Source organism: Mastomys coucha, unplaced genomic scaffold (genome assembly GCF_008632895.1).
Source record: "Mastomys coucha isolate ucsf_1 unplaced genomic scaffold, UCSF_Mcou_1 pScaffold21, whole genome shotgun sequence".
In the NCBI taxonomy this organism is placed as follows: Eukaryota; Metazoa; Chordata; class Mammalia; order Rodentia; family Muridae; genus Mastomys; species Mastomys coucha.
The window spans coordinates 106615787-106629297 of record NW_022196904.1 but is presented as its reverse complement, the minus strand read 5'-3'; the positions used below and the strand labels follow the sequence as shown (position 1 = coordinate 106629297).

The 13511-nt window shown below is 45.9% G+C and overlaps 1 protein-coding gene across 1 annotated transcript in view; it reads right to left on the bottom strand.

Annotated features, from left to right (window-relative positions):
- Positions 1-274: 274 nt before the first annotated feature.
- Xylt1 (xylosyltransferase 1) overlaps positions 275-13511 on the bottom strand; it is a 289336-nt gene continuing 276099 nt past the window's right edge. Inside the window, exons 11-12 of the mRNA XM_031388024.1 lie at positions 10210-10543; positions 275-4791 (exon numbers count right to left, since the gene is read on the bottom strand). Coding sequence (XP_031243884.1) covers positions 4469-4791; positions 10210-10543 — 657 coding nt within the window. The 3' untranslated portion in view covers positions 275-4468. The remainder of the gene's footprint in view (positions 4792-10209; positions 10544-13511) is intronic.

Below are 13511 nucleotides of genomic sequence, written 5' to 3'. Positions count from 1 at the left end.
CTTAAGAGGGTCCTTGTTCATAAGGTTAAAAAAATAACACACTCACACACACACACACACACACACACACACACACACACACACTTGTAAGTAAAAGGAAAAGAGAGGGAGTCAGGCTGGGGAGAGGAAGGAAAGGAGAGAAGGAGAAGGAGTAGGCAAGGAGGGAGAGACATAGTGAGAGAGAGAGAGAGAGAGAGAGAGAGAGAGAGAGAGAGAGAGAGAGAGAGAGAGAGAGAGAGAGAGAGAGAGAGAGAGAGAGAGAGAGAGAGAGAGAGAGAGAGAGTTGCATAGATTGTACATTCAGCTTCAGCATGGTTACCCACCTTCATTCTGCCCCATCCCCAGGTAAACTTCTCAGCAGACATTGAGGTAGTGCCTGGGGTTGACCCTTGGGCAAAATAAGGTAACTGAGGCAGAAGCAAAGAAGACTACTTAAGCCAGTACAGCCCCATGTGGTTTCTGAAGAACCTTCCAGCACAGTGGCAGCATGGTAACTCATGTGGACTCAGGAATGGGACCTGTTACTCAACTTATGCGATGGCACCATTCGCCGTCTCAGCTTGGTTTGATGGAATATGCCAGAAGGTAGAGACCTGGGCAGATTTGAACTTCTTTGTGTCTGAGGTAGGACCCCAGACCCCAGATCATACTCTTTCCTTGTCAGTACAGACCAGGGTAGTGCATGAGCCAGCCCTACTGCAGAAGATGTGTTTTCTCAGGAGGGAACTGCTAAGCAGAAACAGTCTTACACAGTTTAATGGAAGCTGTTCTTTTTGCACTCTTAGCTCTGGCTTTCCTCCACTCCTTACCCCTAAATTCTTTCCCTCATTTCAAACCACCTTTCCAGAAAGATGATTTTGCCTGAGCACAACTATGAAGCTACTTTTCTGCCCGCGTCTTTAAAAAAATAAATAAATAAAATTAAGAGTAGCCAACATTGAATAACTAGATTTCCTATTAAACAAAACAAACAAAAAACAACAAACAAACAAATAAACAAACAAAAACAAACAGGAGCTGGATATCTGGCTTCTCTTATTAGCTGAAAGATTTCACTGCAATGAGTTTTGCTTTCTTTCTTGCTGTGATAAGATGGGAGCTGAGCCACAGCTGCCTTTATTACCAGAGGGGTCATGTGCATGCTGGTAAGACTACACTCCCCACCCCTCCCTTTTGTCTTTCACCTGTGGTTTTACACATCTATGCTTGTGTCCTGGACCTCGTTATGCTTTAACGGCCCCTGCAGCAGAGTTTCTCTGGTCTGGCAAGCCTTCTCTGCATGCTCAAGCTAACCAGGTTGACACTGGTTTCCAGCCTACTCCCAATGCTATCAGGAACTGCTGATCTGAACCCTCATGAACTTGGTTGTAAATGGTTTCTTCTTCGTACCCTACCCTTTGTGGCTCCATTGATTGCTCTTCTCTGTTATGGAGTGTCTTGGGAGAGAGGTCACACTTTCAATCAACATCCTCTTATCTATCTGAAAACTAGACAACCAGAAGGGGCTATGTTCTGTAAACACCCATGCTACATTATACCCTCTAAACATAATCTCAGTTTAAAAAGTTAAACCAATAATGAGAAGTGAAACCAGGAGGCCCCTGATCTCCACCAGAAATGCCCTTAGGGAACAGAAAAAGAACTGCATTGCTAAAGCAAAGGGGCATTGGGAGTTGCTCCCCTCCCTCTTAGAGACTTGCAGCTTCCTGCACAGCCTAGGAAGTTGCCTTTGGGAAGGATAGTTACCAAATGGCATGGATAGCCGCCATCTCAAATACTTCTCCGAATAAGGAATACCCTTCCAGATACTCGGGACCTGGTCAGCAGTTAAGCTTCTGCAGGCTGCAGACTTTAAGGTTCCCGGAGATGATGGTTCTATGTTTTCAAAACTCTTGGGGAGCCACCTCCTAAGGCTGTTGTTTCACCAATAGCCTCCAACAAATATATGGTTTTCAGGCAGGAAAATACCAAGAAATAAGGAGTTAAGCCATTTTCCATAGGAAAACATCTTTTCTTAAATTATGCTGAACTTGACTTAAATTCTCCATTTTTTTTGTTGTTTGTTTGTTTTTACTAAAAGAAAAATTATTCTCTGGGTCCAAAAACAGAGGAAACAAATATCCCCAAATTACTTGTGGTGAATAAAGAGGGAGCAGAGTATCTCCAGAGTAAGTGGGCTCTGCCATTTCCAAGTGTATTCCAGTATGAAAAATGTCATTGAGTGTCACTGGGTCTAGACAGACCCTGTCTCAGAGTCTGTGGTTCCCAGGGACCTTCCAGGACAGAATCTTTAAAACAAGAGGGGTCAAGGGGGAACTCAAAGAGGTTCCACAGTCCCAAGGGAAGCTTTGACCAAGGCAAAAGCATGGGGCATTGAGAGAATGGGGCACCGGGCTCATGGTTCCCATGGGTTTGTAAAAGCGGTGTAAATCCTATGAGTTTTTAGAGGAAGCCACCCAAAGTTTCTACCACCAGCACAGACAGTAGCTACCTCCTGAGCTCTCCTGGTTGGGTCTGACCCCATCCCTCTTCCCAAGATCAATCACTATTGGAAGGAGCCTGTCTTCCTCTGCTAATGAAAGCTTGTGCTTATGGTTAAACTGGTCACAAGAAGCCTGATGTGGGGGCAACTGGGTGGATCTATAGGTGTACTCTTGGCACACTTCTCCCTCCTTAAGCCATAAGCCCGTCACATCCTTGTCCACGGGCCAGCGGTCAGGGTAAGGAGGGAATTCAGGCATTTTAACACTTGAATTCAGAGGGACAGATGAGATCAGCATCCTGTGTAAGCAAAGAGGAGGTTCCAGCCATCCAAGCAGGTCTGCTTCCTGAGAGTGGGAGCACTGGTTGAAACTGTGAAGGATGTAAGGTGGACACTGAGAGACAGACAGAGGGAGGATGAGAGAGAAAGGCAGGCAGACCAGGGAAAGGGAGGGGAGAGCCTTTTGTGAATAAAGGCAATTTCAGTTAATAAGATAACATAATTGACAAGCTGCAAAAACAGCACCTACTAATTAGTCATTGACTAAAACATATAAATAATAAATATCAAGGGTCCCTTCTCTATGCCCGCCATGTTAGATGGGGAAGGGGCTGTGCAGTAGATGCACCATCAAGGTGGACATCAGTACCTTATCCGTGCTGGGAGAGACACAAGAACGGGTGAAACTTGTTCTAGAGAACTCTGTCATTTGGGGGACTCTGGGAGGAAGGGTGTGCTCTTCCTTAGTGCCCCTCAAATGCATATGGCAAGAAGACCCTTGGGTTCCTGGTAACTCAAGCAATATGAATAACACTATTTTCTGAATCAACTTCCCACTGTTGAAACTCAACCTTCCTTTTATGTGGCGTGGCCAAACTGAGCCTGTTGGCACCCTAGGCGAGGAAGGATATGAAATTAAGGACCCAATCTGAAATGTGTGTTCCTGCGTGGGAGAAGTCTGATCCATGCAGTTTGGTCACAGCCAACAGCACCCAAGTGCACAGTTCACAAAGGATTGGGGCACCTGACCTCAGAACGTAAGGGGTGTTACTGTGCAGCCGTCCAGGTCAGAAGCTCAGGCCCACATAATCCCCTTTGAGATTCAGAGCCCCAGTTCTGCATTGCTCCCACTTTCAAGTACCAAAGAGGCCACAGTAGCTGTCTCCTAGGCCAGGGGCACGTAGGAGAGTTGAAGCTCGGGCTCTATATGCTTTACCCTGTTCCTGCTACCATTTGTGACAGCCTTGGAAGAGGCTGATCTGGACAGATGGCAAGTTGGCAGTCACATGTCTGGGGACCTTGGCTGCTTCACATCAAAAGGCTTTCCTGAACCTCTGGTTTTCAGAGAAAACAGCTCACAGAGTGGCAACAGGAACCTTGGAATTCTCCCATGTCTCCGCCTCCCTGGGAAGGCCAGGAGCAGGGCTTCCAGCAGCTTGCTGCTTTTAGCTTGGGCACAAGGTTTCCCAGCCAAAGAAATGAAGAGATAAATGGAAGGGCCGGGATGGTGATCCCACCCTTAGTCAGGGCAGTGCTTGTCAAACTGGCTTAAACAGAGCCCTTGGGTACAGAAGAGGTACCTTAGAGATGCCCTTGGCAAAGGACTACCTGGGGGCTTCAACCAGAGCAGCCTGGGCTTCATCTTGTCTTGCACTTCCACCTCTGACTGTGCCGAGTAAACAAAGTTCTGCCACTCAAAATAAAAGTTTAAAACTCACTTGTAGGGGTGCAGGCCATCGGAGGGGGAAGAGCAGGAGTCTGTAGGACTGAGCAACAACCGGTAGAGGGAGACCACTGTGGCTCTGGGACTGGGTCACCTAGCCCAGAGGCCAGCTTCACAAATACAGGCTGACTTCTCTCTGGCCTCCAAATCCTCTCTCCCCACTGTCCTACAGTCAGCAGAGGTCCTTGTACAAAAGGAATCCCCCTCCCTCATATAAGATCAGAGGCCAAGGTTGAGGCTGCATTGGTCCCATGTAGCCAGTGCTACCTGAGCCGGCCATCAGGCTTGACTGCACCCAGCTCTGACTTGGGATCAGGGCTGAAGGAACTCCAGGCTGTTTGGCTGCAGGTCTGCATGACTGGGCAGGCAGTGGGGCCCGTGGCACAGATGTCCATGGCAGTCCAGGTCCCACCCACCAGCGAGTCCAGCCAGGCTTCTAGTGCTGTCCCAGTAAAGGCTGCATTCTTCCGGGCCTGTTCTACTTGGGCAGGATTGATGTGCAGGCTGAGAACTGGGTTCAGGCTCTGGAAACTCTGCTCCATGTAGGCACTGCGAGGTGGCCCATTGTGCAGCTTCAAAGCCTCCTCTGAAAGCCAAAGGGAACATTGATGTGTTTAGAAGAGTTGTCAACCAGGTGTCTACTCACAGTGAACCAGAGCAGCCATGCACACTGGGCATCTGCTCACCTAATTCACTTGACAGTCTCATGTGTGCAAGGCATGGCACATTTACTTACTGACACATACTTATGGATCATCTTCAGTGGTCCAGACATTTATTGACTCAACAAGACATTCTTTAAAGAATTATATATTATTCTTACGTATGTGTTCTCTCTATCTCTATCTCTGTGTGGGTGTTTGAGTGTGTGCAGTTGTGCATATGTGGTCTCCTTTCACCCTGTATGTGCTAGGCAAATGCCTTTACCCAATGAGCTATCTCAATACAATATACATTATTATTATTATTATTATTATTATTATTATTATTATTACTATCGAGACAGGTCTTTTACTGAATCCACAGCTCATCTGTCCAATTAGTCTGTTTGTGGTTTGCTCTAGGGATCTGCAAACTCAGTACCCAGCACTGGGATCACAGGTGCATGTCTCCACACCTGGCTTTTTATGTGGGTTCTGAGGATGCACACTCAGGTCCCTGTGCTTGAAGGCCAGTGTGTAACAGACTTAGGTACCTCCCCAGTCCCTCAACACTTAATTTTCAGCATCTACTTTCTACTAAACCTCTCTGGTCTGAAAGGTTCTTAGGCACAGATATGCTGAACATAGTGACCAGCTTCTGTTCTAGAGGGTGGGATGAACCAGAGTCAGAGAGGTGGTGCTACAGTGGTGTCCACATACATCAGGTTCAGAGTGGAGAGAGATTGACAAAGAAAAGGAAAGAGACAAGTAGGAAATGAAGATCACTGCAAACAGGGAAAAGGGCAGTGAAGGTTTTAAACAGGGAGCTGAGCCCAGCACAGGATGAGTCTTCAGCCAAAGCCAGCCCATCCTCTGACTTTTACAAATTTTCATAGGAACCCAGTTCTGCCTGCTTGCTGACATATTCTCCATGGGTGCTTTGGTACTCTAACCGGTGTCTGTAGTGAAGACAGAGACAGCATTTTTTCCCCAAAAAGCTGAAAATATTCACTACATATCATATATAGGAGGGAAGTGTATGCTCTGCTCTTGCTTATAGAACAGTCTGGGATGGGCAGGGAGACTTTCCTGAGGAGGTGTCATTTGAATGAAGTGTTGATTGACATATATAAAGCCAGAGAGGAGAATTCCAGCTAACGTAAATGTAAATGCAGATGTAAAGCCTCATTACCAAATCACACAAGTAGTGAAGTTGGAGCCAGAACATTAATTCAAGGTCACAAAGCCTTTAGAGTGTTCAGTTCTGGACTGCCAAGTGACTGCCGTGACCTCTTGAGAAGCTTCGGGTTCCTGATTCCTGGCACCCTGATACAAAGCATAGTGTGTGAACTCAGCACGGCAAAGTGGTCCTTAGAAGCCTGCAACGGGCCAGAGTTGGCTGGGCCACCCTCCTGATGGCTCTGTCTGCTTGATCACCTCCTGGATGCCAGCCAGCCTTTCTGCCTGTGGGAGCTAGTTGGGGGTGACTGGTCTCAGCACCCAAGTTCCACATACATGGTGTGTGACTTCTGACTTGTGCCTCAGTTTTCTCTAATGTCTCCTCTCATCTTACCAGTGAGCCCTCGCCCCCATACTGTGCCTTCATGTAACTCTGAGGGTAATGGATTGACCGTAATGTTCTGCCATGGTCCTGAAGCTAAGTTCTGCACTATTATTGTTGGCTTTTATTAGTTCATGATCCTCTAACTCAAAACAAAAACAAAAACAAAAGCAAAAAACCAAATCCACCAAACAAACCTACAGGGTTGGTTTGTCTTTATCTTGTTCATTTTATAGGTGAAGAAAGAGATGCTCTAGTCAGTTCAATCCCGAGTAGACTGACTCCAATGCCATGGTGTCCACCAGGATGCTCTGTGCAGATTCAATAATGAGCTCACAGCTAAAGTGGGGTTGCTATCCTTCCATCTTGGTACCAGCGTTCTGAAACCTTGTTGTCCTCATATGACACTCAACCTGCCACCAAGTTAGTTAGATCTACAGGAGGCTGGCTACAAGTTCACGTAGTTTGTAATCAAGTCAAGGGACACACAAGGGAGAACTGTTGAGTCTCCCTGGGACTAAAGGGAGGAACATGGATATTGTAAGCATTTGGGGGTGAAGGAGACAAACAAGGTGTTTCCTATTTGAAGAGGTTCTTATTCATGGTCAAATGAAATTTCAACAAGTCAGATTTTGGCCATAGCCAGGATATGGGAAGACAGGGTTGGTAGCATCAGTGCTATGCGCGAGGAAAAAAAGGGCCTTCTGTCTTTGCTGCATGTCCTAATTGCTCTATGAGTCTCTTTGTGCTTCTACTCTGCAGAGGTAGGAGCAGGTGACTGAGAGATGCCCAGGCTGACAAACGGAAGGGCAATTCAAAGCAAGAGGAACAGCTTACAGACATTGAAATGTTGGGAGCAAAATACTGTGGTTGATATGGAAAAAAAAAGCCATAGCACTTTATGAGAAATGAGGTTAATGTGGGAAATGGTATCACGGCATCAGCTCGGATGCTTGCCTCCATAATTAAATTTTCCTCAATTCCACCTCATCAGATTTCTTAGATTACCAGGGACGCATCAATAGTAAATTACTCAAGATGAATCATTTCACAAATTGCATTACTCCCACCTCAGTGTTCCTTGCCTCATTAACAAATACAATTACTGCCAACAGGGGACCTGCTTCCCTGGGGTATTTCTGACCCAAGGTCTTTCTGGGGATAGCAGGAGCAGCTCCCACCTCCTTGGAAATCACAGAAAAACAATATTGGAGAGATCACAACCACCAGCAGGATCCTGCACTCCTTTCTTGGGGTGGGTGGATTTGGAGCATCCTTTGTGCTGTCCCACAGCTGTACCTGATGCAGGGAGGATGTGTGGCTCCGGTCTCTCTTCTTCACATTTGGCTTTTAGATCTTTAAGGATGTGAAAGGATGCCCATGAAGGAACACTTGAAGACACTAAACAGGTGGGCTGTATCTTGGCTAATTCTAGAGCAGAGGCCCAGACTTCAAGAAGACACCAGGTGTCTAGGTATTGGTTTGTTAGCAGAAGCTGCCAGGATTCATGCCAAGACACTATTTTCAGGATTGCAGGCACCCATCCCACATCTATGTCTTCCTGGCCCGTGTTATCAGTATGGTACTTGGTATCTGCCAAGTGGGAATGCTTCCCACTTAGCAGGACTGTCATGTGTATCTAACTCCTGGGCTTGTGTTGTGTAACGGGCAGACGGACAGTCCAGATAATCTCTGTATCTCAGAGCAGTTCCTGGGGAAAACTGTGTGTGCTGGTCGGATCCATGTAGCTTTTCTCGTGATCATTTCTTAAGCAACACGCCATAGCTGTGCATATGCATTCATATTGTATTAGGCATTAGGAGCCATTTAGAGATGATTTACAGTGAATGGGAGAATGGCATAGGTTATATGCAAATACCATGCTCTTAAGGGACTGATACATCTGCAGTTTTTTTTATAAACAAGAAAGAATCTGGAACCAATTTCCCATAGGCACCAAGGGTCAGTTGTACTGGGAAACTCAGAAATCCTGTTTCTATGAGTCTGTCTGGGAGTGGGAACATACAGTTTTATGTTCCAGAATCTTCCTTTTAGCACTTTCTGCAACAAAGCCATCATTAAACAACAGAAGGTACTGTGTCCAGCCAGGAACAGACTGTGGTCTACACGGTGGAATTTCTGTGGCTGGCAGCTTACATACTGACTTAGAAAGCTACAAAAGCCTGTTTGGTACAGAATGTACCACGGCATCCTAACTGTGTTTCTGTGCTTTAAGACACATGCTTGTGTTTATGATTTAAAACACTGTTAAAGGTATAAGAAAGATGTGCTCAGGCAGGCTGTCCATGGTGGTAACCCCTGAAGGGTAAGAATTTAGCCAAGAGAGATTTTATTGACAAATGAAAGTCTATAAAAAAAATAGAAATCCAAGTGTAAATCCTTTGCCTGGAATAAAAACAAGTTAGCCATTAGGGGTTCAATCTCCCTCTGTCTGGCCTCTGTATTCACAGGAAGCAAAAGCCAGAAGTGTATGTCTGCTGTCTCCTTCTTTTTCTTAGCTTCCTGCTCACATGTGAATCCTGAAATAGTTAAGATATGGTTGGCTTTTCCTGGTTTTGAACCTTAAATGAAGTAATCCTAAGTATGGCTTATTTTGTGATCAGTTTTCTTCATCCAGCATGTTTTCCAGTTGCACGGGACAGATTTTACTGCTGTCTCTGCTACACAGGACTCAACTGTGTAAACCAGCCACACACTGTCCCTTTGAGCAGGCAGCTTGTAGCTTGTTTGTGGTCTTATGTGCTATGAACAATTCTGTTACAATTCCTGCCTTTGCCTCTTCCTATGCCTACTCATGAATGTGGGAGTTCTGAGTGGTAGGTGTGTGTATGTACACCATGAGAAGGGGGTCATCCATCCCACAAATTCAGCCTGCATACTCAGGTCTCAGGAGCCTTGGATAAATGTCCATGCATCTCTGACCTGCCCTGTGGCACTGTCTGACAGTCACAGACACACATTTATTTCCTATTCTGGAACCTCTTTTTGCTTGTAATTTTCATTATTACCTCTCATTATTAATGAGGGTGAGGTTTTTTTTTAATTATACATATGGGGAATTTATTTTTTCCTGTCTCTCTTTTTTTCTCATTTTTTCCTTTTATCTTTCTCTTTCCTTTCTTTTCTCTTTTATAGCTGCCAATGGCAGTCATCATTTTCAGGGGATAAATGGTTTTGATTTCTAAGCCACACTGTCTCTGTCCTGATTGTTGGAGTCTTCCACTAAAGCCCTAAAGCAGACATAGGCACTGTGTCCTCAAGTGCCCATGGCCATGTTCCCTGTAAGGTGGTTTTTGTTTTAATAAAGACCAGAAATGGCCATAGTCAATTGGGGCTCATAGCTTGCCAAACTCTTATTTATGGGATTTTTTTGAGTATATTTTGGGGAGCAAATATCTTCCACCAGTGTGTGGTTTGTCCTTTTTACTTAGGGTATCACATATTCTATGAGCAGAATTCCATCAGTAATTATTTTCCAAACAGCTAAAAAGCCACGATAAAACTCAGTGTGTGTCTAGGATTAGTCCCCAGCTTGTCTTAAATATGAACAGAGCCTTGTGGCAGTCCAGTGGGCCAGCAGCTGATAAACACTCACACAGATGGCATTGCCTCTGTGTACAAGGAGGAAATGAGCCAGCTCTATAGGGTAAACAAGTAAGAAAAACCCCAAACGGGGAAGCTTTGCTCTTTGCCAGGCAGCCTCATGTGCCATGTTGGGCATATGGTCCCAGGGCTCCATGGGATGGACTCTCTCCTCCTCAGGGACCCTGAGAGCACTCACCTGGTTTGATGGGCTGTTTGTTGGAGAAGGTCAGAGGTGCGACAAGGAATTTGGTCTCTGCCACTGGCACCCAGTGATGGAGAATCTTCACTGTCCAGACCCCAGGCCTCAGAGGCAGATTCAAAGGGGGTTTGTAGTGTGTGAATTCTGCAGTGGACTCAATCAGGATGTCATAGGTGGCTGCGATGACGTTGACAGGATCCACCCAAATAACAGTCACGGTCACATTGGGCCCTTTCCCCCATTTCTGCATCCCCACCGGCTCATCCATGGGCCCCAAAAGGCCACCAAAGTTCCGGAACAGCCTCTCCTTGGCATCCCAGTCAGTGCCAACCTGAAACAAGAGAATAAATTCTCAAACCAGAGTCCCAGGAAAGTCTAGGATCTTGCTTGGATGGTTGCATATACATTTCACTTATGAAGAGACTGAGGTTCCAAGTCACCTAGGACTCATGTTATTCAGCTAGTAAGCAGAAGACATGGAATTCTTGACCAGATTAGAACTCCAACTCAAAGGCTTCCATTAAACCAGCATCCCTCTGTGCCAAAGCCATTCTGTGTGCTTTGACTCAAAACACCCAAACCCTTGCATTGAATGCAAGTGCAAATGGACACCACACTACATGCCATTTCAAGCAACACCCCGCCACTCACCCAGTGAGGATGGGTACTTCTCAGGCCTCTAGTTCTACAAATAGCACTCTGAATTTGGTGCGCTCCTTTTGAATAAGGATGGAGCCCTGGCTTTGGAGCAACCCATCAGAAGCTTGGAAACGAGGCCAGCAACCTTCACCACTGTAGCATGGAGATCCAGCTTTGGCTTCTCCAAAGCACTCTGCTCTGGACTGCAGTGATGGGGCATGTCCCACATCCACCCTTCCCCACACCAGCAGGGTAGCCGGGTGGCTAATCCCCTGGCTTTCCTCCTTCCACTCTGATACCTTTAAGCTACTCTACATTTGAGAATCTGGAGCGATCACACTGTGCCTCACTGCTCAGGGCTTCTTACTGTCCCTGGGTCTAAGCCAACCCCTCACTATGGTCCTCAGGCTTTTCTTCAACCCACCACCACCTACCTATCCCACTCCATATGCTCCTTCCTTCCTTCATTCTAACCTACCAAGCCACATCCTCTCTGTACGGAGCCATGTTCCCTGCCTGGAATGCCTTATCTTCTCACTCATTTGCATAGCCAGCCAGCCCTTATCCGGGAGGTCTCCTTAGGGCTATCTGAAACCTCAACATACCCCTTCCCTTCATCATAATGTAGGCCCTGTGGGAAGAGCCTGCTCTGTGTGAATCTCAACTCTTTCATGGTTCCTACAAGTAGGACAAGCACATAGTAGGTGCTGAGGCAATATTTTCCCAATAAGTAAGTGAATTGCTTGACAAAAAAAGTGAATTAGTCACACAGAACCTTGGTACTGAGCTATAGAGAGATGAGGGGTCTTCTTACTAAAAAGAAAAGGGGGTGGATGCTCTCTAAGAGGGGTGACTTACTGCTTCTAAAGTCATGCACACAAGCATGCCAGTGGCAGATACTGAACCCAACATAAAGCTGGTGCTTGTGTGTGTGTGTGTGTGTGTATGTGTGTGTGTGTGTATGTATATGTGTTCGTGTGTGTGTGTGTGTGTGTACTCGTGTGTGTGTGTATGTATGTGTGTTCATGTGTCTGTGTGTGTGTCTGTGTGCTCGCACGTGTATGTGTATGTGTGCTCGCACGCGCGCGTGTGTGTGTGTGTGTGTGTGTGTGTATGTGTGCTCGCGCGCGTGCGTGTGTGTATGCTCGTGTGTGTGTGTGTATGTATGTGTGTTCGTGTGCTCGCACGTGTGTGTGTGTATGTGTGCTCGCATGCGCACATGTGTGTGTGTAAGTGTGCTCGCGTGCATGTGCGTGTGCGTGTGTGTGTGTCTGTGTGTGTGTAAGTGTGCTCGCGCACACTTACAACTGTACAACTGTACAACTCTGGAGAGGCTTCTGTATATGCACAGCAAACAGTAGATGCTTTTCTTTCTCCATGTCCTTATTTGGAATCACCATGCAAACTCTTCACAGTTCCCCAGCCAACACTGAAGGCTCACTCAAGCCAAGTGTGAGGTGAAGCATCTGGTGTACCTACCTGCTCATGTGACAGTCTCATCTGGGAAGGGGAGAACCTTGCCACTATTCTCCCTGTGCAGATGAAACTGATGCTCAGAGTTAGTAACTTGCTGTGGAAGTCCAGGAACTCTATTAATAGCAGTCATTTATTTTTCTGTCTTTCTGTCTGTCCATTCATCCATCTATCAATCTCCTGTCAATATGAACTACCTATCAATTATTTATTTCACAGTAATATTTTTCATGAAAAAATCTCTGATGCATATATTATCTGTGTATCATCAACCAGGAAATCCATCCATCCATCCATCTATCCATGCATCATATCTGTATACCACTCTATCATTCATTGGGCATTCTTTTTGTCTGTGTATCTATCCATTCATCCACATCTCAAAGATGAACACATATTTAATGATCAGGGTTGAGCAGATGGACTTCTCTGTATACCCACACTCTGGACACCTGCCCTTGTAGCATTACTAACAAACAGAAAGAATGGCTACAAAGCTATGCTGAGGTCATATAGAATGAATTCATAACTGTTCACACAGCTCTCTAGAACATTGTTCTTATGTTCTTTAAAGAAATGGAGGTAGGCAGTTACCTTGAAATTGTATTCTCAAACAGAGTCACAGAATTCCAAAAAAATAGGGTCTTCTCTTAAACCAAGGAGCATGAAGAGTGTCCCCTACCCCCTGCCCAAAGCATTAGGAGAGAAGATTACCCTCACATAGAGTTCCCTTTCTGTCACATTTGTCTTGTCTGTTATCTTCCACTTGGCCTTAGAGTGGGAGTCTTCAACCGTTCACTGCAAAATGAGCTATTGCAGAAGTTTAAATAAATGCTCAAGTCTACCATGCTGCTTCCCAGGCTTAGCCCTGTCATCTTCAACCATGACTTCCACCAGTCTCCAGCTCATTTACCATGACTGTCACACTGGCCTTGGTCATCATCTCATTTACCATGTACACTCACAATAGTCTTGCTTCTTCTTCAGCATGCTAAGCTCCTTCCCAGAATCTCAGGGCATCTGCCAATGCTGCCTTCCACTCAGAATGTTCAAGATCTTCCCATGGGTTAAGTGGCCTTTTTACAAGTTTCAGCTCGAAACTGAGCTCTTTTAAGAAGTCAAGAAGAGGAAGAAGAAGAAGAAGAAGAAGAAGAAGAAGAAGAAGAAGAAGAAGAAGAAGAAGAAGA